At 38.3% G+C, this 22,636-nt stretch overlaps 1 protein-coding gene across 2 annotated transcripts in view; it reads left to right on the top strand.

Annotated features, from left to right (window-relative positions):
- Positions 1–21,986, top strand: part of GOLGA5 (golgin A5) — a 32,842-nt gene extending 10,856 nt beyond the window's left edge. For both annotated transcript variants that reach the window (XM_055333669.1, XM_055333668.1), the window contains exons 4-13: positions 126–345; positions 1,401–1,524; positions 4,345–4,548; positions 8,247–8,417; positions 11,359–11,487; positions 13,677–13,775; positions 15,895–16,120; positions 18,413–18,518; positions 19,931–19,994; positions 21,516–21,986. In XM_055333669.1, the coding sequence (XP_055189644.1) occupies positions 126–345; positions 1,401–1,524; positions 4,345–4,548; positions 8,247–8,417; positions 11,359–11,487; positions 13,677–13,775; positions 15,895–16,120; positions 18,413–18,518; positions 19,931–19,994; positions 21,516–21,596 (1,424 nt within the window). In that variant the 3' untranslated portion in view covers positions 21,597–21,986. The remainder of the gene's footprint in view (positions 1–125; positions 346–1,400; positions 1,525–4,344; positions 4,549–8,246; positions 8,418–11,358; positions 11,488–13,676; positions 13,776–15,894; positions 16,121–18,412; positions 18,519–19,930; positions 19,995–21,515) is intronic.
- Positions 21,987–22,636: the final 650 nt, after the last annotated feature.

The following is a 22,636-nucleotide window of genomic DNA, read 5'->3' as shown; positions in this document are numbered from 1 at the left end:
ATTTGAAGATATATGTAAGCTCTTAATTTTGGCAGTAAGTACGATAGGGACACAAAGAGTCTGTATGTGCTCTGAGAAAAATGTATCTGCACGAATAGAGAAATTTCTCTCTCTCTTTTTTAAAGAATTAAACAAAGCAAGAGCAAGAGTTGAAAAGTGGAATGTTGACCATTCAAAGAGTGATCGAATAACTCGAGAACTTCGAGCCCAAGTAGATGACCTGACTGAAGCGGTGGCCGCCAAGGACTCTCAACTGGCTGTGCTGAAAGTGAGGCTACAGGAAGCTGACCAGCTCCTGAACACTCGCACTGAAGCCCTGGAAGCCTTACAGAGTGAAAAGTCACGGTAGCTCATTCGAGTAATAATGAAAAAGGGAACTGGAAAGATTCATTCCAATATTAAGTAATGATAAACACTAGTGTGTACTACCTTATGAAAACTTAGCTTTTGTAATTCAGAGAGGTAAAATTTATATTTTAATAATGTTGGAAATGTGCTTGATTAAAAGTTGATTATTCGAATCTTGAGATGCATTGCTAGCAAATTCTGAATCTAAAAATATTAGAAAAACATAGTGTTATTAATTTTTTGACATATAGTGATATGTTATATATGCATATATTTGGATGCCTAAAAATATAGATTGTATTCCATTAAAAGGCAAAAAGATATCTTTAAGAATATTTTAGTCAAGGGATCCCTGGTGGCTCAGTTGATTAAGCATCTGCCTTCAGCTTACGTCATGATTCCAGGGTCTTGGGATTGAGCCCTGCGTTGGGCTCCCTGCTTGGTGGGGAGCTTGCTTCTCCTTCTCCCTCTGATGCTCCCCCTGCTTGTGCTCTCTCTCTCTCTCTCTCAAATAAATCTTTTCTAAAAAGAATATTTTAGTCAAACCATCTTTTTTTTAAAAGATTTTTTAATTTTGGAGGGGTGGGTAAAGGGGCAGAAGGAGAGAGAGAGAGAGAATGAGAATCTCAAGTAGACTCTGTGCTGAACATGGAGCCCAACATAGGGCTTGATCTCAGGACTCTGAGATCACAACCTGAGCCGAAACCAGGAGTCAGATGCTTAACCAGCTATGCCACCCAGGCACCCCAGTCGAACCATCTCTTTAGTGCTAACAAGCCAGTGCTTTAAAAATTAATCCCCCTTATCACTTGTACACTGTCCTTTCTTTTTTTTTTAATTTTTATTTATTTATGATAGTCACACACACACACACACACACAGAGGGGCAGAGACGTAGGCAGAGGGAGAAGCAGGCTCCATACACCGGCAGCCCGATGTGGGATTCGATCCCGGGTCTCCAGGATTGCGCCCTGGGCCAAAGGCAGGCACCAAAACACTGTGCCACCCAGGGATCCCTACACTGTCCTTTCAAGTGGTGTCTTTTCTTTTAGAATAATGCAGGATCACAGCGAAGGTAGCAGCCTGCAGAACCAAGCTCTGCAAACTCTTCAGGAGAGATTGCATGAAGCGGATGCCGCCCGGAAGAGAGAGCAAGAGAGCTGTAAACAAATACAGGTTAGAGAGGAGGAATGACTTTATGCTGCTTTATAATGCATTTACTATTTAATAAAATTCTGTAGTGCATTTTGGAAAAATCTCTGTGACAAAAACCAAGTGTTTGAAACTTTAGCTTCATTCTTGCTAAATTTGCTTATTACTCTTATGTACTGGAATACAATTAAAGTTCAACATCCTCTGTGATCAACAGGATGTCGGCAGGAAATGTGGGGACTTTTCTTCTGAGACGGTACTTGAAGGGATGATGCATAGGTTGGACAGTGGTCCCAGAGAGAAGGGGTGTTACATTCTCTGTAGAGAAACCTGTCAATAGTAAAAGGGGAATAGCCCCTCAGCACCCCTTAAAAAAAAGAAATATAACTAAAATAGATAATATTGATTAGAGATAAATATTTTTTCGTTTAATTTTATTGTGCAACAAACATTACCATTACACATTTTTTTTCCTTTTTTTTTTTTTTTTTTGCATTTTAGTTCAGTGATTCTTAACCCTGTCTATACATTAGAATCACTTGTGTAGCTTTTAATACTTTCTGATGCTGGGTCTTTACTCCAGGGAATCCCATCCCACTGTGTGAGGTAGGGCATAAGTAGTGGTGTTTAAGTTTTGTAAGATTCACAGGTGTATCTATTGGCCAGTGAGGTGGAGGACCACTGGTCCAGCCTGTTTTTTCAACAGGTAAAAATAGTTCAGCTCTGAAAGTAACTATCAGATAGTGTGGGTTTTTTTGAAAATCTTATTTTTTTTTGTTTTTTTTTTTTTTATTTTTTATTTTTGAGAATCTTATGAATGTATTTTACTAAACACAGTATATCCAAAGTACTGTCATTTTGGGACACCTGAGTGGCACAGTCCGTTAAGTGTCTGACTCTTGATCTTAGCTCAGGTCTTGATCTTAGGATTATGAGTTCAAGTCCTGTTTCAGGCTCCATGCTGGGCACGGAGCCTATTTAAAAACACCAACAAAAATCAAAGTACTATCATTTCAACATGTAGCTTTTTTTTTTTTTTAAGATTTTATTTATTTATTCATGAGAGAGAGAGAGAGAGAGGCAGAGACATAGGCAGATGGAGAAGCAGGCTCCAGTCAGGGAGCCTGATGTGGGACTCGATCATGGGACTCCAGGATCACGCCCTGGGCCAAAGGCAGGTGCTAAACCACTGAGCCACCCAGGCGTCCCTCAACATTGTAGTTAATAATAAAAATCATTAATGATTTTTAATGAGATATTTTACCTTTGTTTTTCCAAACTGACTCTTTAAAATATGGTATATTTTATACTTAATTCAGTCATAAATATTCTCACATAATACTTAATCTATTTTTAGATTTCATAAAATTTAGAGGTGAAAAAATAATTCACATACCCAGTTGTTATAAACATATTCAGAAGTTTTCCCCTAACAGACAGTTCCTCAAAAGTTAAGCGTAGAGTTACCATGTGACCTAGCAGTTCTGTCCTAGGTGTATACCCAAGAGAATTGAAAATATCTGTCCATGAAAATTATACATGGATGTTCATAGCATTATTCACAGTAGCCCTGAACTGGAAATAATACAATATCCATCAGTTGCTGAATGGATAAACAAAGTGTACATACAAGGAGATGTCATTCAGCCATGAAAAGGAATGAAGTACTGATTCATGCTATGACAGGGATGAACCTATAAGAGATTATGCTAAATGAAAGACACCAAAGGCCACATATTGTATGATTTCTTTTTCTTCAAAATAGAAGTTAATATTGGGTCAAAGGTTTATGGCTTGAATTATTGCTGTGTGAACTATAAATGCTTTTGGACTTCTGCCTCACTTTCTGAGTGTTTTGGTGATGGGAGCTTTTGAGAAGGTAAAATATAAATCTCAGAACTAGATAGGCTAATAAGTGATAGGCCTTGTGTTTTCCTAGAGTGTTTTCCTAGAGTGTTTTCTTAAGCTAAAAAATTACATTCATGAGAAAATTGAAATGAAAACAGTCATGCTATTAAAAAAGATGTAGTGGTTTACTTTATAGCTTTCATTTGCTTTTAAAAAAAAATTTCTTTATTTGTGAGAGAGGGTCTTAAGCAGACTCCACACTGAGTGCAAAGCCTGATGTGGGGCTTGAGCTCAGGATCCTGAGATCATGACCTGATCTAAAACCACGAGTTGAATGCTTAACCAGCTGAGCCACCCAGGTGCCCCTTCATTTGCTTTCTGATAGACTTTCTGTTTTTATCCATTGATCAGCTAGTATCAGGCTGACCAGATTCACCTTGGAAATTTCTTTTTTTTTTTAATTTTATTTATTTATTTATGATAATCACACACACACAGAGAGAGAGAGAGAGAGAGAGAGAGAGAGAGAGAGAGAGAGAGAGGCAGAGACATAGGCAGAGGGAGAAGCAGGCTCCATGCACAGGGAGCCCGACGTGGGATTCGATCCCAGATCTCCAGGATCGCGCCCTGGACCAAAGGCAGGCGCCAAACCGCTGCACCACCCAGGGATCCCCACCTTGGAAATTTCTTAAACAGATTTTCATTTCCAAGCCTACTCTTAGAAATTCTAAGTCAGTAAGCCTGGGTAAAGCTTTGGGTGGCAGTATTTGTTTAAAACTCCTTAATTGATTCTGATGCATTGCCATATTTGGGAGCCAACTACGTTAGATTCCCTATTCTTCAGTTCCTAACAAATGAAGTGTTTTTTTTTTTGTTTCTAACTTCCCTGGTATGTTGCTGGGCTGAGCTAAAAAATCCCATAAGACATCTGATCAGATGGTTGTAAAATATATTTCAAAGGAAATGGTATAAGTAAAATGTAAAAATTTGTCACAGAGTGAGTTTGCTGCACGCCTTAATAAGATGGAAGTGGAACGTCAGAATTTGGCAGAAGCAGTTACTTTGGCAGAAAGAAAATACTCAGACGAGAAGAAGAGAGTCGATGAGCTACAGCAGCAAGTCAAAGTGTACAAGTCCAACTTGGAGTCCTCTAAGCAGGAATTAATTGATTACAAGCAAAAAGCTACTAGAATACTCCAAGTAAGCATGAAATATATTCTTTTGGATGTTAGGATTTGCTGGTGGGAGACACTTTCTGACTCCATATGGATCTGTGAGAGGATTTGTTTATGTTTGGCTGGGTTGGCTCACTTCAGGTGCCTTCCTCAGAGGTATTACAGAAAGCTGGGATGTCCCTTGTTCCTACCACTTTTCTTTTTATTTAAAATTTTCCGTCACAGCCCCGGTCAGGTCTTCCACCTGTCACCTTAAACATGGCAATATGGACATGTGTTGTCAAGCAGACACTTTATTCTTCGTGGCTGATCCTCCATTGAGTCTTTCAGAGCCACTGGTCTCAGCTTCAGTCAGCGTCCCCCATGTCATCTCAGGGAGTGTTCAGCTTCTCTTTCCTGAGGGAGAGGTATCCTTTCATCTTTTCCTAGGAGGGTTTACAGCCTGTAGACTGGTTCCTCTTCTGCCTTATGTCAGCTCTTCCTCCTACATCTGTCCTCTCCCTTTGTCTTCCTCTCTGCCTCCTTTTTCCAGCTCAGCTTGCTCAAGAGCATATGGTTACTTGGTGGAAAAAAAAAGACTAGATCTTGGAACTCCTGCCTGAGGGAAAAAACAATATTTTGTCTTTTTGACCACTTGGATCCATTTCCCTATCCTTTCTTTCACTATTAGACTTACTGGAATTGTTTTAAATATGTTCTCTTTCTCTTAGAGCTGTTAACTTTAACCCCTTCGTGTAATTTCTGTCCCTGGTACACTTCTGGAATTGTCTTCCCAGATGCCTCTAATGACCTGAGTATGTATTTTCTTTCTTTGTTTCCATGCACTTTGATTTGGGTAGAGTGTTGGACACTGTTAGCCCTCCTGCCTTCTTAAACTCCTGTTTCTGCTGCCACTGCACTGCCTGCTCTCCCTCACCGCTCTTTCTGTCTCTGTCGGACCCTCTTCCCAGTCTCCAGAGACAAAGAATCCTCTCCCATTCAGTCCTAAGCCCACTCTTACTCCTTCCTTCACGTCATCATATATTCATTCTGCTTCTGTCTGTCACCTCTATGGGACTTGAGTGTGTCTCCAAACCTAACTTCCTGAGCCCAGTTGCTAAGCACCTGCCAGGCTTCTCTCCATGGGATGTCCCATCCCCTACACCAGCTTCTCCTTTCTTCTCCATTTCCACAAATATTGTCTTCTCCCCGGGCAATAGAGTTTGAACCACAATGATGTTTTAACTCCACTTTTGTCCTTTATCTCCTGCCTCCTATTGGGTATGAGCACAATTTTGATTCTACTTTCATGAGACAGCATATTCATCTCCCCCCAACTGTTCTAATTACTTTTGCTGTGTCACTCTAATTTATTAATTCGTTTAAAAGTACTTATTGAGCACCTAACTATTCGTGAGGCATTATGATAGGAGCTGGGGGTGTGACTTTTTTCTGAAAATAGTATTCAGTCAGCAGAAAGACACTGAGGTAATTGATGCGATGAAGTTACTGATGCAGTAAACCCTTAAATCTGCCAGGGATGTCAGGGATGACTGGAGATGCTGTCTAAACAGGAGCTTGAAGGATGAGTAGGAAGAGATTTCAGATAGAACAGCTGTGCTGGAGCAAAGAGGGTCTGAGGGACCATGGTATATTTAGTGGACGGCAGCTAGTTGCCTGCCACTGGAGCATGGAGGGTAGGGAGTAAGAGGTGGGAGAGAAAACTCAATGACAGGCAGAAGCCAGACCATGAAGGGCCTCACATCCTGTGCAGAGGAGTTTTGATTTTTATCTCCTAGGTGGTGGTAGGGGTGTGAGGTGAGGGAAATCTGAGCAGCATGATCATATTGAACATGAGGACTGGTGGTGATGAGGAGATAAGGGGAGAGTTGGCATAGGGCTGGGCCCTTAGGAGGTGCTCCATTAATTGCTGCATGTAGGGGTGAGGATGGGATGGTAAGAGGGCAATGGTAAAGGGAAGAGTATTGGAATTAATGGTGAGAAGTTATAAGGACCTGGTCTAATTTGTAGCAATGAGGGTGGCAGATGGGACAGCTAAGAGGCATGTAGGAGGTGAGATGTGAGACTTAGGGATTTAACTGGAGGAAGAGGAAATGCAAGTGGAATGTAGGAGAACTCCGTTTTTCTGGTTTGACTGCATGAGTAATATGCTCCCTTAGTGCAGCAGAGAAACAGGTAAGACCATAGGCTATCACAGATAGACATTAGGACAAGTCACAAGGAGTTTGCAAAATTGATGTGACACTGAGGTGAAAGGTTCAGGAAGGCAGTCAGAAATACAGGCCTGAAGCTCAACACAGGGGTCTGGGCATTAGCTATATGTGGGCAGAGAAAGAATTATGTGTGTTACAGAAAATTTGAAAAATATAGAGAAATTTGAAAAAATCACCCATAATTGTACCACATAAAAAGGAAAAATTATTTTTGATGGAGGAGAGTGCATCTCAAATATTCCCTTTTTTTTTTTTTTAAGATTTTATTTATTCATGAGAGACAGAGGCAGAGACACAGGCAGAGGGAGAAGCAGGCTCCCTGTAGGGGAGGCCCTACAGGGAGCCCAATGCTGGACTCGATCCCAGGACCCCAGGATCATGCCCTGAGCCAAAGTCAGATGCTCAACCGCTGAGCCACCCAGGTGCTCCTCAGATATTCATATTGAAGGTGAAAGAGCTGATGGTCCTTACTGCTGGCCTAGAATTATAGCTCTTCTAAACTAGGCTTCCCACACTGAATCTCTTCTTCTAACTTAGCCTTTCTACTAGGGTCAGCAAACTTTTTCTATAAAGGGCCAAACAGTACATATTGTAGGCTTTTGCAGGTTCTATGTAGTCTCCATCACATATTCTTTATTTTTTTTTATTATCCTTTAAACATGTAAAAATCATGCTTAGCTTGTGGGCTGTATACCAATAGGCCACAGGCCAGATGTGGCCCATCAGCCATGGTTTGTGAACACCTACTTTATACCACTGCCAGATTAACCCTCCTAAAATGCATCTCTGGTCATATCACTTCTCTGTCTACTTTTTAGTTGTTTATTTTAGCTCACCAAATAAAAGTCAAATATTTTAGTCTGGCACCTGAAGTGCCCTCCAGATTGGTCCTAGCATACTGTCTGAGCACATCTCACAGTATTTTCTAATACACCCTAATGCTTTTGCATTTTTATGCTTTGTCCTGTTTTCTTCACACTTGTTAAAATCCTAGCCATTTTTCAGGATCAGCATAACTACTGCTTTCTAATAAAGCCTTCTTTTCCCCACTACATGGTTTCTCCTTGGAACTCTGCAAGTCATCTCAGCAGATGCTTCTCTCAACTTGTGTATTGCCTTCTACTAGATACTTGTAACTTCACTTTTAGTTTATAAGACAAAGGGTACTGTCTCAAATGAGAGAGAGCTCTTCATTGCATAGGTCTCTTAGCACAGTGCCAAACCCATAGTAGGTGTTCCGTAAATATTTGCTGAGCAGCATGTCATGGAGATAAAAACCATGAGAAACAATGAGAAGAAAATACGAGGGAAATCTTGTTAATAAATTTTGAACAGTAACGTCATCCAGTAACGTGTACAGCAAGGCTCTGTTGCATTCTTATCCTAATGTGGGCTTTCTTTGATGGAGAACATAATTGGACTATTTGCATAGTGGCTTAGTTGATGTAAGATTGATGGTATTCAGTACATCTCTGTTTTACTTAAAGATACTTCTTTTTTTTTATAATAGTCCAAAGAAAAATTGATTAACAGCTTAAAGGAAGGCTCTGGTTTTGAAGGCCTTGATAGCAGTACTGCTAACAGCATGGAGCTAGAAGAACTCCGGCACGAAAAGGAAATGCAGAAGGAGGAAATACAGAAGCTGATGGGTCAGATACATCAGCTGAGATCTGAATTACAGGTAAGATTCAGTACAGCTCGGCTGCACAGCCAGCACTTACCCCCAGTTATTGGCAGGTGAGAGGCTGCAGAGTGTATTTTGGAGGAAGGATATTAGTGAGGCAGCGTGTGGAACTAGTGTGGGAATAGTGGTCACCTCGAGGAAGTACATCTATGGCGATAGGTTTCCTGTCCGTGAGAGATGGACTGTGAAATCGTGGGGATCACAAATATAGGTACTAGGTTTGTTCATTAAACAAATTCTTACCGTATGCCCACCGTGTGCCAGGCATCTTGTAAGCTTGGAGTTATAGCAAGGAACCAGACAGAATCTTCCTATTTATGGATCTTACAATCTAGTGATTGAAACACAAATTAGATTTGGGCTTGTCTATAAAACTGGGATATTTTCTGATATTGGAATGAATACTGGGACAGTCCCTTAATTATGGTTTCATGAATGATTAGTCTTATGATACATAGTTTATGTGTAATTCCTATTTTTAATCCAAAATAAATTGGACCTTTCGTTTAGATTAAACATGGAGTCTTTGATGTAAATACCGTAGAAGGAGTCTCTGAGAATGAGTAAAGATAAAGTACAGGCTAACAAGTCTTCTTGAAAGGGGGGAAAAAAAACATTTATCAAAGAGTAGTCATCCATGCATTTACTCAGCAAATTATTGCTTCATAAGATGTGTGTGACAAAGTAAAGTGTGGAAGTTGCAAGGATAGAGGTTCTTATCTAGAGTGTGGGCTTGAATATCAGATTTGGAAAGAAGTCCCATCTTTGGAACTTAGTAGACGTGTTACCTGCATGAGATACTTCATCTCACTGAGCCTTGGTTTCTGATCCGTAAAGTGAAGATAAACACAGGTTCTTTTGAGGATAGGGGATATGTGTAAAAGGGCCTAGCATTATTCCTGACATGTGTTAGGTCCTCAACAAATAGTAGCTCATGTTCTTTCTGGATTTCTTTCTTTTTGGCTAAGTAGAAGAGCTGGTGCTGTCATCCTTAGAGTCTGTATAGTAGGATTTCTTTTCTTTCTTTTTCTTTTTTAAAGATTTTACTTATTTACTCATGAGAGACACAGACTGAGAGAGAGAGGCAGAGACACAGGCAGAGGGAGAAGCAGGCTCCATGCCCGATGTGGGACTCGATCCCAGAACCCCAGTCGGGGGTCATGCCCTGAGCCAAAGGTAGATGCTGAACCACTGAGGCACACAGGTGCCCCCAGCATTTTTTTTTCTTATAATTAATTTTGAATTCCAAAGAATTCAGTCTTGTGAACTTAGAAACTAAGTAGATGCTAATCCTGTTCATACCTTGTCTTATTCATACATATATTTGGGGTGAGATTATGAAAAATACGACTAGTTTTATTTAATATTCTTACCTCATGGGATCCCTGGGTGGCTCAGTGGTTTGATGCCTGCCTTCAGCCCAGGGCGTGATCCTGGAGACCTGGGATCGAGTCCCATGTTGGGCTCTCTGCATGGGGCCTGCTTCTCCCTCTGCCTGTGTCTCTGCCTCTCTCTCTCTGTGTTTCTCATGAATAAATAAATAAAATCTTAAAAAGTAATAATAATAATATTCTTACCTCAGCATCATTGATATTGACTATTTATTTTTCATGAAGTTTATAAAATCCATAGTAAGGAGTATAGTATATCTAGCAAAATGAGAGAATTGTTAATCACTGTTATAGCTAAGCACTTACTTGCCAGGCATTGCACTAAGCTCTCAGCATATGGCCTTCATTTACTCCTTTCTGTAATCCAGTAAGGGAGATGGTATAGTCTCATTTTATAGTTTGAAGAAATTCTGTCACAGAGAAGGAAAGTAGCTTCCTATAACTAGTAGTAGCAGAGTCAGGATTAGAACTTTAGTCTGATTCCAGAATATGTGGGGTTTTGGGGGTAGTTTTGAGGTTTTTGCTTTTTTTTTTTTTTTTTTTTTTTTTCAGATCTTGTGTACTTAACCATTGCTCATACTGCTCACCTCTCAAGAATTCATCTGATTAAGTCAAATTGATGACAAAGACTAGTTTACCTACTATTGACCCTGAAAACTCAAGGATTGGGGAAAATAATTGTACTTATTGCTGCCTTCCTCTAAATCCACAAAGTTGTGTGACTGTAGATACCACACTGGTATTATTATCTGGAAGTATCATTAATCTCTTCTTTTCAAACAGTATGTGAAGTGCCAGAATTTGCATAGATGAGTATAAAACAGTACACCAAAAGATAAAAAAGTGAATTAAGATGCTGATTTTAATCTGTATGGATGGATACATGCTTAACCCATAGAAAGGCTAAATATAGAAACCTAGAGACCTAGAGTTATGTTCTTTGCCACTAATAGATTTCTTTTTTTTTTTTTTTTTTTTTTTTACTAGTAGATTTCATAGCAAGTCTGGGAAGTGGTTTTTGAGTTTGAAGAAGTGAGAATAATGACACTAAGTGAAAGAGTAAGAAATAGAGAAAGATTAGAAAATGACAATAAAGCCAAAAAAATGAAATAATAAGATAACCTCAGATGACATGAGAGAGAAATTATATTCCTACTGACAACACATACAAAAACTAACTATAACCTGCAATTCCAGGGGCTGGATGCAGTGAAGTTCTTTTTGATGTTATGTTTCTGTTCCTTTGGAAATTGTTAGCTTTTGGATAGAGCTGCAGTCTCCCAGTGAGCCACTGTCAGCTCATCCTTGTTCAACCATATGGTTCATGCACTGTGGTAGCTGTAGTATCTGTTGGCTTCTCTCCCTATTTGCCATTATTGTACTGCAGAGCATCAGCATATGTGCTCCTTTCAGGCTGAGACTGTGTCTCGCTCATCTTTATCCCTCTAGTGCCTTCTGAGCCCGGTTCAGGGCACTTAGTGATTACTTGATAAATGTTGAAACGAAGAGGTAATTCTTGCTTTCACATAGAAGGCTCATTGTTTTAGGATATGGAAGTGCAGCAGGTTAGTGAAGCAGAATCAGCAAGAGAACAGTTACAAGATCTGCAAGACCAAATAGCTGGACAGAAAGCATCTAAACAAGAACTGGAGGCAGAATTGGAGCGACAAAAGCAGGTAAATATTTTAGATGGATGGTTAAGACGCTTCACTGGCAGTCCTAGGGGGAGATTCTCCAGTGAAGCAACTTACTGAAATTCTTACAGAATGGGCATAGAGTTAGACCTTTTAGTTCCCTCCTGTCTTGTTACTACCCACCCTTCTCACTGTCTGTTTATGTAACAGTTGAAAAATAGAGCCACAGAATGGTTATGGGACTTGTCTAATCTCACACAGCTAGAAAATAGAACCCAGAATGCCTCTCCCACAGTTCTTTCTGCTCCTTGTCTGTATTTCGTTTTATCTCCTTGTCATGCTGTGTATGTATAGGATACCTAAAAAAAAAAAAAAAAATCAGTCTATTTTCACATTTTTTTACATTTGTATTTTCTAGGAACAGCAGTAATATTAACAGAAATATAAATACAACATTAGTGCCAAAATTAGATTACTCTTTCTGTTTGGAAAGAAATATTTATAGACTGTTCTTACAAATCATGTTTAAAAATACATTTCTTTGTTCAGTTAGGAGTTGTCTGTTCCACAGCCAAATTCTTTTACTTTAGTATATTTATATAATAATTTCCTTGTTAAAACAGTTAAACATGCTTGCATCCACATTTTCACAACAAGATGCTGTATCTAATGTTGATAACATCTATAATTTCCTGAATAATGACAGTTATAGGTACTTAGAATACATTATTTTATGTTCACGATAAAATCTATATTCTCTTTTACAGAAAATCATTCTTACAATTATCAGTGCATCACCTATAACATTTCCAGCTCTGGAAGATTCTTTAAATCTTTTTTTTATTAGGATTTATCATTTCTGAAACTGATTCTATTCTCAGAAATGTCTGTTTTTATTATGAAGGTATGACTTATATCTGTTACTGAGTAGTAAGAAAAAAACTGATCGAGTGGCAACCTGCAGAGTATATCATAGGCGGCTGTCTTAGGTAATTTAGTTATAAAATTGGCTGTTCTTTCAGAAATTGCGTTTTAATTTATTCAAGGAGCTATTACGAATTGAAAGGCAAAAATTTGATGTTCTTGATGGTTAATGAGATAATTTTCATTTTATTATGGCAGATGGTCTTACCATATCCTCTGCCAATGCCCAGTTTTAAAATGATAGAATTAAGAAGAGGCAAATGCAGCTGAATATAGCTCTAGGCTATTTAGTCATTAGACATCCTAGGTATAAGTGCTTAATCTAGGGATTAAATAGTCCTGTAGTGTTCCTTATTAATTTAAGTAATTTCATCCTTAAATTTTGTGTTAGCCTAAAGCTTAAAAGAAATCATGGAGATCTTCTGGTAAATTACAGTTCTCCTACCCTAATTGCTGCCTCATTTTCTCTGTTCTCACTTATCTCAGTTTTTTTCATCTGTGAAATGAGCATGTTGAACTAGTGTTCTAAAGTGGTCTAGCAATTTGGTTCTGTCTCCTGTTTACTTTTTAATGTAGCCCCTTTACTTACTTTGTGTGCACAGTTAAGCATAATGCTTTTGAAGGTTCTTAGTTATTCCTTCTTCCCTGGCATGTGCTTTGCTCTTAAATTCTGACTGACACTGACTCATCCTATCCATTGTACAAACCAGCAGCACATTCATACAGTTCTTAGTGAATCCAGAGGTATTTTTTTTCTCCTTTATTGATAGAGTAAAACAGGTTCATGATATTGTCTGATACAAATAAGCACATGAAGAGCTACTCAGCATCATTAATCATTAGAGGAATGTAAATTGAAACCATAGTGAGATACCGATACATCCCCATAGAATAGTACTACTAAACCGAGCCTGACGATTCCAGATGTCGGGAAGGATGTGGATAGAACTAGAACTCTTTCATACTGCTGTGGGAATGCCAAATGGTGCAGGTATTTTGAAAACTGTTTAGAAAACAATTTGGCAGGTTTTTTCCATTTAAGTTAGACATAACATGTACACAATCCAGCAGTCCTAGTTCTACATATTTGCCCAAGAAAAATGAAGACCTTTGACCATGGAAAGACTTGATACATAATGCTGGAGTACTATTTGTCAGACCCACCCAAGTCTTTTCATGTGTTCATTCAGTATAGATGCGGCACACGTTGGCTGAGTCCCTCCGGTGTGTCAGGAACTGTTTTAGGTATTGGGGATGAAGTAGGGAACACTGATTTAGCTTCTGTTTATTCATGTCTCACTTTGTAGGAATTCCACTACATAGAAGAAGATCTGTATCGAACAAAGAACACATTGCAAAGCAGGATTAAAGATCGAGAAGAAGAAATTCAAAAACTTCGGAATCAGGTATGAAAGAGTGTTCACAGTTTGGGAAAAGATACCATAGCAAAGCTAATTTTTTTTTAAAGATTTATTTTTATTTATTTATGATAGAGAGAGAGAGAGAGAGGCAGAGACACAGGCAGAGGGAGGAGCAGGCTCCATGCCAGGAGCTGGACGCGGGACTCGATCCCGGGACTCCAGGATCGCGCCCTGGGCCAAAGGCAGGCGCGAAACCGCTGAGCCACCCAGGGATCCCCGCTAATTTTTTTTAAGGATACAAAAAGACCTTCTTTTCCCATATTTTTACCTGAGTTCTGCTGTTGCAACAGTGAGATAGTATTCTCAGTCTGATACAGAATTTTCATCTAATACCATTTGAATCTGCATTTGCTATTTTCTGTGGCTTGCTTCATCTAGAAGGGTCTTGAAGCCAGAGCCATCTGAGGACATGGGACTTAACCCCGAATTTCATATCTTATAATTTCAGTTGTGGTTGTGCTGATTACCAGTTTTATAATTATTGTTTCTCTTTCCTAAGAAAAATCCAATGATAAATCTTCCTATTAAAAAAAATAAAATAAATCTTCCTATTAACAATTGATAGGTCTTTGGTAAAGTCACCAAGACACCCCCCCCTTTTTTTTTTTTTAAGATTCTGTTTATTCATTCATGATAGACACAGAAGGAGAGAGGCAGAGACACAGGCAGAGGAAGAAGCAGGCTCCCTGCATGGAGCCCAATGCAGGACTCGATCCTGGAACTCCAGGATCACACCCTAAGCCACCCACGCATCCCCCAAGACCTCTTTTTAACTCTGAAAATGTAAAACATAGGAAATGACATGTGCCACCACCCAGATTTACCAATGCTTATCGTTAACTGTGACAAAATCATGCATTCACTTACTATGTAACTCTAGCTTGTCCTTTTCTCCATTATGTTCACATTGTCCTTAATCCCTTATATTTATTGGCTCAACAAATAAGGGAGCTTATTGATCATTTAAATAATTTATGTAAGGATTGATTCTTCATTTTTTAGTTAGCTAATGACTTAGTTTGAACATAAAAAGTCAAATAAATTTAGTTTTTAAGTTGCCAGACTTCATAGTAATCCATAATTCAAAAAACTTAATTTCTGTAGGAGTTGGGAACATCTGATTTCAGTGTTCATTCTTCCCTCACCTACCTTTGCGAAGTGCTTACAAGTGGTAAAATGACTTGCTAGCAGAAAATTAAAAGAAGAGAGCATTAACACATCAGCTGGTTTAATCCTTAAACTTCCTTGTGTTTATTAAATGTTTTTTGAGCTACTACTAAGCCTAAGATATTGTGCTATTTTTGTTTATTAAGAATTAATCTTAGGGGAACATCTCTTAAAGATTTTTTATCTAAGTAGAACAGAGGAAAATCTTTGTCTCATAAAAGGAAGTTGATTTATACTATTTTGAAAAGAGATGAGCATCTTAATACATTGCCAAAAAAAAAAATCCATAAACAAGTGGCCAAATAAGCATATAAGTAGGTGCTCAAAATCATCAATCCTCAGAGGAATGCAAATTAAAACCTCAGTGGGATATAGCACTACACTTATACTAGAATATAGTAGTATCCCTAAATATCACGTACAGAGAGGCATAGCAATTTGTCTGAAGTCAGATAGCTAGAACACTGCAGAGCAGAGGTGAAAACCTCAGGTTGTGGTCTTCGCAGTGCACCACAACTGCTGAGTTATGGAGGGTTTTGAATCCAGGTCAAGCCATTCAGAATGTCCTGTGGATCAATGCCTTCAAATATCTTTGGCCATGATGCCACAGTAAGAAGTAAAGTATACTTTGCGTCTCAGTACTCACATGTACTTACAAATACCACACTAAGAGGTTTCACAAAACAGTACTCTTACATAGTACATGCTGTATTCTCTGTTCCATTCTATTTTATTACTATTTTAAAATATGGATTGTGATTCGCCAAATTGATTCTCTGGCCCATTAATAGTTTGAAAATCTCTTCTGTAGGAGTATAGGAATCACCACAGAGTTTTGAGAAATTGATGAATGCCATGCTTTACCTGTGGGAACGTAGATTCTATGTTGTATGACTTTTGTTTTATGTAATAACTTTATGAACACTTTGCCTTTCAGCTTACTAATAAAACTTTAAGCAACAGCAGTCAGTCTGAGTTAGAAAACCGGCTCCATCAGCTAACAGAGACTCTCATCCAGAAACAGACCATGCTGGAGAGTCTCAGCACAGAGAAAAACTCTCTGGTTTTCCAGTTGGAGCGCCTCGAGCAGCAGGTGAACTCTGCCAGCGGAAGTAACAGTAACGGGTCTTCCATTAATATGTCTGCAGTTGACAGTGGCGAAGGTAACAAAAAAAGGAATTTTCGAAAGAACATTACATTGCCTTAATTTCTAACTTTGCTAATTCAGGCATGACTTTGAAAAGTTACAGGAAGACCATTTTTATTTGAAAAGAAGCTCCCTTCAGCAAAGCACAGCTTTTCTCTGATATGATGCCTGAGCCATACACGGTTTGACATGATCATTAGCAAATAGGATAGTGGACTGATTAATAATACCCCTCGTTAGTATGGGAGGTGGAGAAGGGAGGTCCAAGGAATAATGATCCTATTGAAATACAAAGGGTATGCCACCAGCTTGATGACAAGGCAGATGATTTGGCAGAGAGGGGCTTTCAGGAAACTTAAAGGAAGATTTGTTTTAATAATCTTCTAGTCCATAATTATGAATTTTAAAGCTAATACTTAGTCATATATCTGTGCTCTATAATTTCAATAGAGAAATCTATAGATTCCTAAAGTACATAATCAAGAAGGATGCTGAAGACTTCAGTATAAGCTTCAACAGATCAGGTTTTTTAATCTTAGAGTTTCATAAAGTCTACAAAGTAGTCCAGCAAATCTCTCAGTTCCTTGGCTTTAATAACATGGTTGCTGTGAAAAGAAATATCCAAAAAAGGATATTATGAAATCATCCAAATATTTTCTTACCCTAGATAACATTTTGGAATATCTTCTCTCAGACTTTTTTGTTTGTTTATATTATCTGTTTTTATTGGTTTTTAACTTTTTTTTCATATAAATCATTTTTTAAAAAGTTTATTTGAGGGGGGAGGGGCAGAGAGAGGGAGAAAGAGGGAGAGAATCTCCATCATACTCCCCAGTGAGCACAGAACCCGATGAGGGCTTCATCTCACAACCCTGAGATCATGACCTGAGCCAAAAATCAGGACCCAAGACACTTAACTGAGAAACTCAGATGCCCCTAGAGCTTACTTTAAAAAAAAAAAAAAATTAATCTCTGATGCTAGCGAAACAGAAAAGACAAAATAGCCCAGAAAAGGATTCTAATTAATATATAAGAATTAAATATATAATAATCTGTCAGAAATCAGTGAATGATGGTGGTGCTAAACTAGCTGATGAGCTGGGGGGGATTTGTTTAATGTTAAACCTTCATTTGCACACAAAATTAATCCCTATTAAAAATTAAATATTAAATTAAAACATGGAAAAATTAGAAATTAATATTTATAATATTTCTGATTAGAAAAATGTACACTAGTAAACACACCAAAGAAGGCAAAATAAAGCACTTTATTAAAGCTGCAAAGGAGGTAAAATGATGACAGACTAGAAGGAGGTCTGCAGGTATAGTTTCTAGGCAAAGAGAAGAGCAGGTGCAAAGGTCCTAAGGTAGGAGCAGTCCTGGCACGTTGTAGGAACAGCAAGGAGGCAAGTACAGCTAGACAAGACTGAGTAAGAGGAATTCAGAGACTTTGGAGGAACTATTTAGGCCTGTATAGGGACTTTTACTCTGAATAAAGTATGAAGCCACTGAAGGACCTTGAGGAGGTGATTGATATGACTGCATTTTAAATGCAAAATGCCTCTGGAGTGGAGGTGAGGATGAGAGAGGAGCCGTTGGATTAATGTGTGTGAGGGATGATGGCAGTTAAAACCAGAGTTGGGCTTGGTGAGCAGTTATTTTAAAGATAAGCAGGCAGATTGAATGTGGAGTTTGAGAGAAAGAAAAGAGTCGAGAGTTTTGGCCTCAACATGGCTGATGGAACCATGTTGTCATGTACTGAGATAGGTAAGCTGGCAGGGTGAGTAGGTTGGCAGGGAGGTAGGAAGTCAGAATCATGGTTGGGGGCATGCTGAGCTTGAGATGATGTGAGACATCCAGATAGAAACAAAACAGATGATGAGTCTGGAGCTGGTGATCTGGGCTGGAGATAACGAACCTGGGAGTCATCAGCTTTGGAGAAAGGGTGTCTGGCCTCACTCTTGCTAGCACAGAAAGAAAGTGCTCATTAGTGTCGACTCTCAGCAACACTTGGTATTTGTAAACTTTAATTTTTGCTGACTTCATGGAGAAATAATGTTTTTAGTTTTTTAATTTTTTATGGATATGGAAGTTTAAGTATTTTATATAATCAAATTTATCTGTCTTTTCTTTATGGTTTTGCCTTCTTTGAATATAATGCTTAGAAAATTGGCCTTAAGATTAATTTCTTCCATACAAATGGAAGAATATTTTGTAATACAACATACAATATATATTCAACTATAATTTTGTTAGGATGTTGCTTTTGATGTTTGTGCATTAATTCATTATTTTCTTGCTTAAACAGGCACACGGCTCCGAAATGTTCCTGTTCTTTTTAATGATACAGAAATGAATTTGGCAGGAATGTATGGAAAAGTCCGAAAAGCTGCTAGTTCAATTGACCAGTTTAGGTAAGCAAGTGCAGTACTGATGAGGAATGGATCATTGGCATTTTCTGTGCTATTTTCTGGTGGCTCCAGCCCCATCAAGCAGAGCTTATACCTAAAGTGACATTTATCCTACTTCCTCTCTCAATATTTCAATCTCATGAGATTGCTTTTTGCAGTCTTCCAGTGCCTCTGTTTTATTAAAGATGATTAACCCTGATCATTTAATTCTTTCAGTAGTAAACTCTTACTAAATTTCATTGAGAAAACCTCTAGCTCATGTAAATGCATCTGTTGGAATCTTTTCTTTCATTACTTTATCATGTGAGAATAAAAGATGCCACTGTGTCTAAGTGAGCTCTGCTCATTTTAATATAGACATTATATCTACTACATAAGCAATGTTACATGTTACTGTTACATGTATATTTACATGTTACATATTACATGTTACTGTATATTTGTAATTTCTTTATACTAACAGACATGCACCTTATAAAGAAAATGTTTTAAAACTATATGGTATGCCTTGATAAACTTTATGTTTAAGTAACCCACTAAACTCTTTTACCTCTTAGTGTTTATAACTAAACACAATTATAATGAATTGCTGCAAATAATCATACCTTTTTGTGTCAGAATAGAACTATGGTGTTAAAAGTCAAGAGGATGATTTTTAAGGTCCTTGAGGCCACAGATGGGCCAAAGACAGCATAGTCGTTATGTCCAGATTATTAAGCACATTTATTTCAACTATTCATTTATTCAACATATGTAATAATTTTTAGAGAAACTAGATACACAAGGCATTATGCTAATGGCAGTAAAAGCAGCAGAAAGGCCTAGAAGAAAGGTGTATTTGCCTATATGGGTATCCATCTTGACAGGGAAAAAAATGTTGCAGAGCAGCGTGAGTAGTAAGGTCTGGACATCGTATTGCTTCTCACAGTTACTTCAGTTAAGTGTTTGCTGAGTTTCTACAGTTTTGTGCTGTTAGAGGCTGTGTCCACGTACCAGCCTCCAGATGAGCTCTTTGCAAGTATTAACCAACCAGACTCTTTCCTATTCACATGTTGATGTTTGCCTTAACTCTTGTAACTTCTTTGGTCTCTAAAAGAAGAGTTATTTAGAGAGGGACCAAATTTGCCTCCTGTAGTTGTAGCTGAAGAATTAAAAGAAATACTGTACTTAACGGTCAAGCACAAACCATAGAGAAAGTATTTGCTTACTATGATGTTTCTATATGGTTATTTCAAGTACTCATTTAACAATCTACCTTAAAATGATTTTTCTTTTATTGTGGCCACATAGTTTAAATGAGAGAAATCCAAAAAAGAGAAAAGAAAAACGAGAGAAATCCTAAAGAGCATCATTAGCTGTTGCCATAGGAGGATGTGCTTGAGTGTAACTGTCTCCTCTCCCCCCCACTTGTGCAGCATCCGCCTGGGAATTTTTCTCCGAAGATATCCCATAGCGCGAGTGTTTGTCATTATATATATGGTAAGTACACTTACTTGAAAAAATAAGGCTGCGCTTGATTTTTAACAAGTGTTTTTTTCCAGCTGCTGCTCATTTTGACTAAAAGTCCAGCGATTAGTTTTGAAAGAAAATAGAACTCATTTTTGGTCATTTAAAATTTTTTTTCTTCAAGGATGCAAGTAGAGTTACAATTCATTACATGTAAAATATAAATTTTTCAAAGGCTTGTCCTGCAATAAAATTACCTGTAGTAAAACAAAACAAAACAAAAAACACAAAAAAACCTGTAGTGCAGTTGAATAGTTACCTCTACTTCTGAGCTCCTCTAATGACCACAATGCAGTGCAAAACGATTTCATTTTTATCCTGATGTGAACTTTCTTTGATTATTTTCATATGTTTTGCTTTATTTTCTGGAAGAATCTCAAGGTTGATTTCCATTCTTTCAGATTTTTTAGCTGTAATACAGTAGTCACCATGGTTTGGGATACTGTTTCATGTGTCCTATGACCCTAAAAAGCCCTCTGTTCTGAGTGAGGATGTCTAAGAGTAGTTGAGTTCAATTAAGACAAGCAGTCTTCCTGAAAAAGAAAAAACGCTTCCTTAGAAATTTCTCTGTGATCCACTAGAGGGAAGAGTTACTCCTTAAAATAAAAAGTTTTTAAGAAGTGAGGAATGGAGAGAAGGAAAGAAAAAAATTGAATGGCATCAGTAAGGACTTACAATAGGCCCAGCCAGGCTGATTCCCTGGTGTTGGAGATTATAAAGAACACTTGTACCACATGTCAGCACGAGATGTGAGGGAGGCACTTAGGAACCTCACATGAAGTCAACACTGCCATGAGGGAAATAGGGGAAATTCATTACTGTAGGTCCTGTGCTAGACCCTAAATCAGCCTCTGAAGCCTGACACATGATTTCTGTCATGAATGTCATCCCATCTCCTCTTCACCTAATCATGGCTAAACTCTTTTGCAAAACACCAACCATACAACCATGACTGTTCTAAAAAGCCTTTGCAACCACCTTCATGTATATCTAGCAGTTTTATTTATTGATTCATGAGAAACACAAAGAGGGGCAGAGACAGAAGCATACTGAGCCTGATTGTGGGACTCGATCCCAGGACTCCAGGATCACAGCCTGAGCCAAAGTCAGACAGACGCTCAACCGTTGAGCCACCCAGGCATTTTATCTCCAGTTTTAATCATGGCACCTGCTCTGCATTATAATCACCTGATCAGTTATTTATGTGCATCTGTGCATACTGTGACTGTGCTAACAATTTTGATAATTCTTAACTGAGAATTCTGTGTCTGGCAAAACTTATCCTCCATTGCACTTAGCTCATTTGTTTCCATATTTGTTTCTTCATTATTTATCCAGTAAACATGTATTGGGCCCCTGCAATGTTGCAGACCCAGGGCTAGCCACAGGAATGCAAAGACAAGACATGGTTCCTGCCCTCAGTGCACTACACAGCGGGCCTTTGATGAAGATTGATTTTTTGGCTAATCTGTAAATTGTTTTCTCTTTCTTTAGGCTTTGCTTCACCTCTGGGTCATGATCGTTCTATTGACTTATACACCAGAAATGCACCATGACCAACCACATGGCAAATGAACTGAACCCAGTTGTTTCAGTGGTTTGTTGTCTTTTTTCAAACTTGGGATCTGCAAAAGGACTAGTTGCCTAAAATTGCTGAGGACAGTGCACAAGGTTATTTCATCACTACAAGCTTTTAACTTGTTAAATTATTATACAAGTACTCTGCTACCTAAATCTTCCTCTCATTTCCTTCAAATGGTAAGAGTTTCTAAAACAGACAATAATTTAATAATCTCAGCTCTGCTTTGTCTGAAGTCAGAGGTTCAGTGTATGTTTGTATACACATAAATGTGCTGGGTTTGTTCGCACCTGTACAGACCATCCTATTAAGTGACATGCATTATGGGTTATAATCAGGGAAACTAATTATTTGGTGATACAAATAAAATTGTTTTCTTTTGCTAATTCAGTCTGCTTTTGTATTTTCATATATTTAGCTTTGCAAATATGGATTTACTTCTTACATGTTAAATGTTTGATTGGTATAAGTTTTCATTTAATACATAAATAAAATTTTTTGTGCTTTTTTTTTTTTTTAAATAATAGTTTCTCATCTCCCTTAAATAGGACCTTTCCAAACCAGGCTTTAGTGAGTAGAGCAGGCATGAGCAATGGTGTCACCTGTAAGTGGTTCTTGATGCTCCACACCTGCTCCGTGTGTTCACCCCTTCCTCCCATCCCTGCCGTGCCGGCTTCCTCTGTATTTACGCACTCATTTACTGTCCTTCTCTTTTCTTTTTCTCTGGCCTATACCCTGGGTTAGCTCAGGACACCCACAGCCCCAGCCTGTAGCATTTAGGAATGAAATCAGTTTTATCAACCTTTGGACTTAACAAACTCCAGCACAAAGACATTATGGAGTTATTCTCTGAAAAGAGACATTTTCTTTAAGTTCAATGTAATGTCTCTACATGTCTGAATTCTTATCTGGTCCCTTGGTTACTGGTGGTCTCTCTTCACATGTGATCAATACATGTAGATCTTGGGCAGGGGTGTAGTTCTTCCTGTCAGGAATGTTTTTGAAAAGTCTGCTGGTGCCTAACTAAAAACCTGAT

This window comes from Nyctereutes procyonoides, unplaced genomic scaffold (assembly GCF_905146905.1).
Source record: "Nyctereutes procyonoides isolate TBG_1078 unplaced genomic scaffold, NYPRO_anot_genome, whole genome shotgun sequence".
In the NCBI taxonomy this organism is placed as follows: domain Eukaryota; kingdom Metazoa; phylum Chordata; class Mammalia; order Carnivora; family Canidae; genus Nyctereutes; species Nyctereutes procyonoides.
The sequence above is the reverse complement of the archived record's forward strand: the minus strand, read 5'-3'. Positions and strand labels throughout refer to the sequence as shown.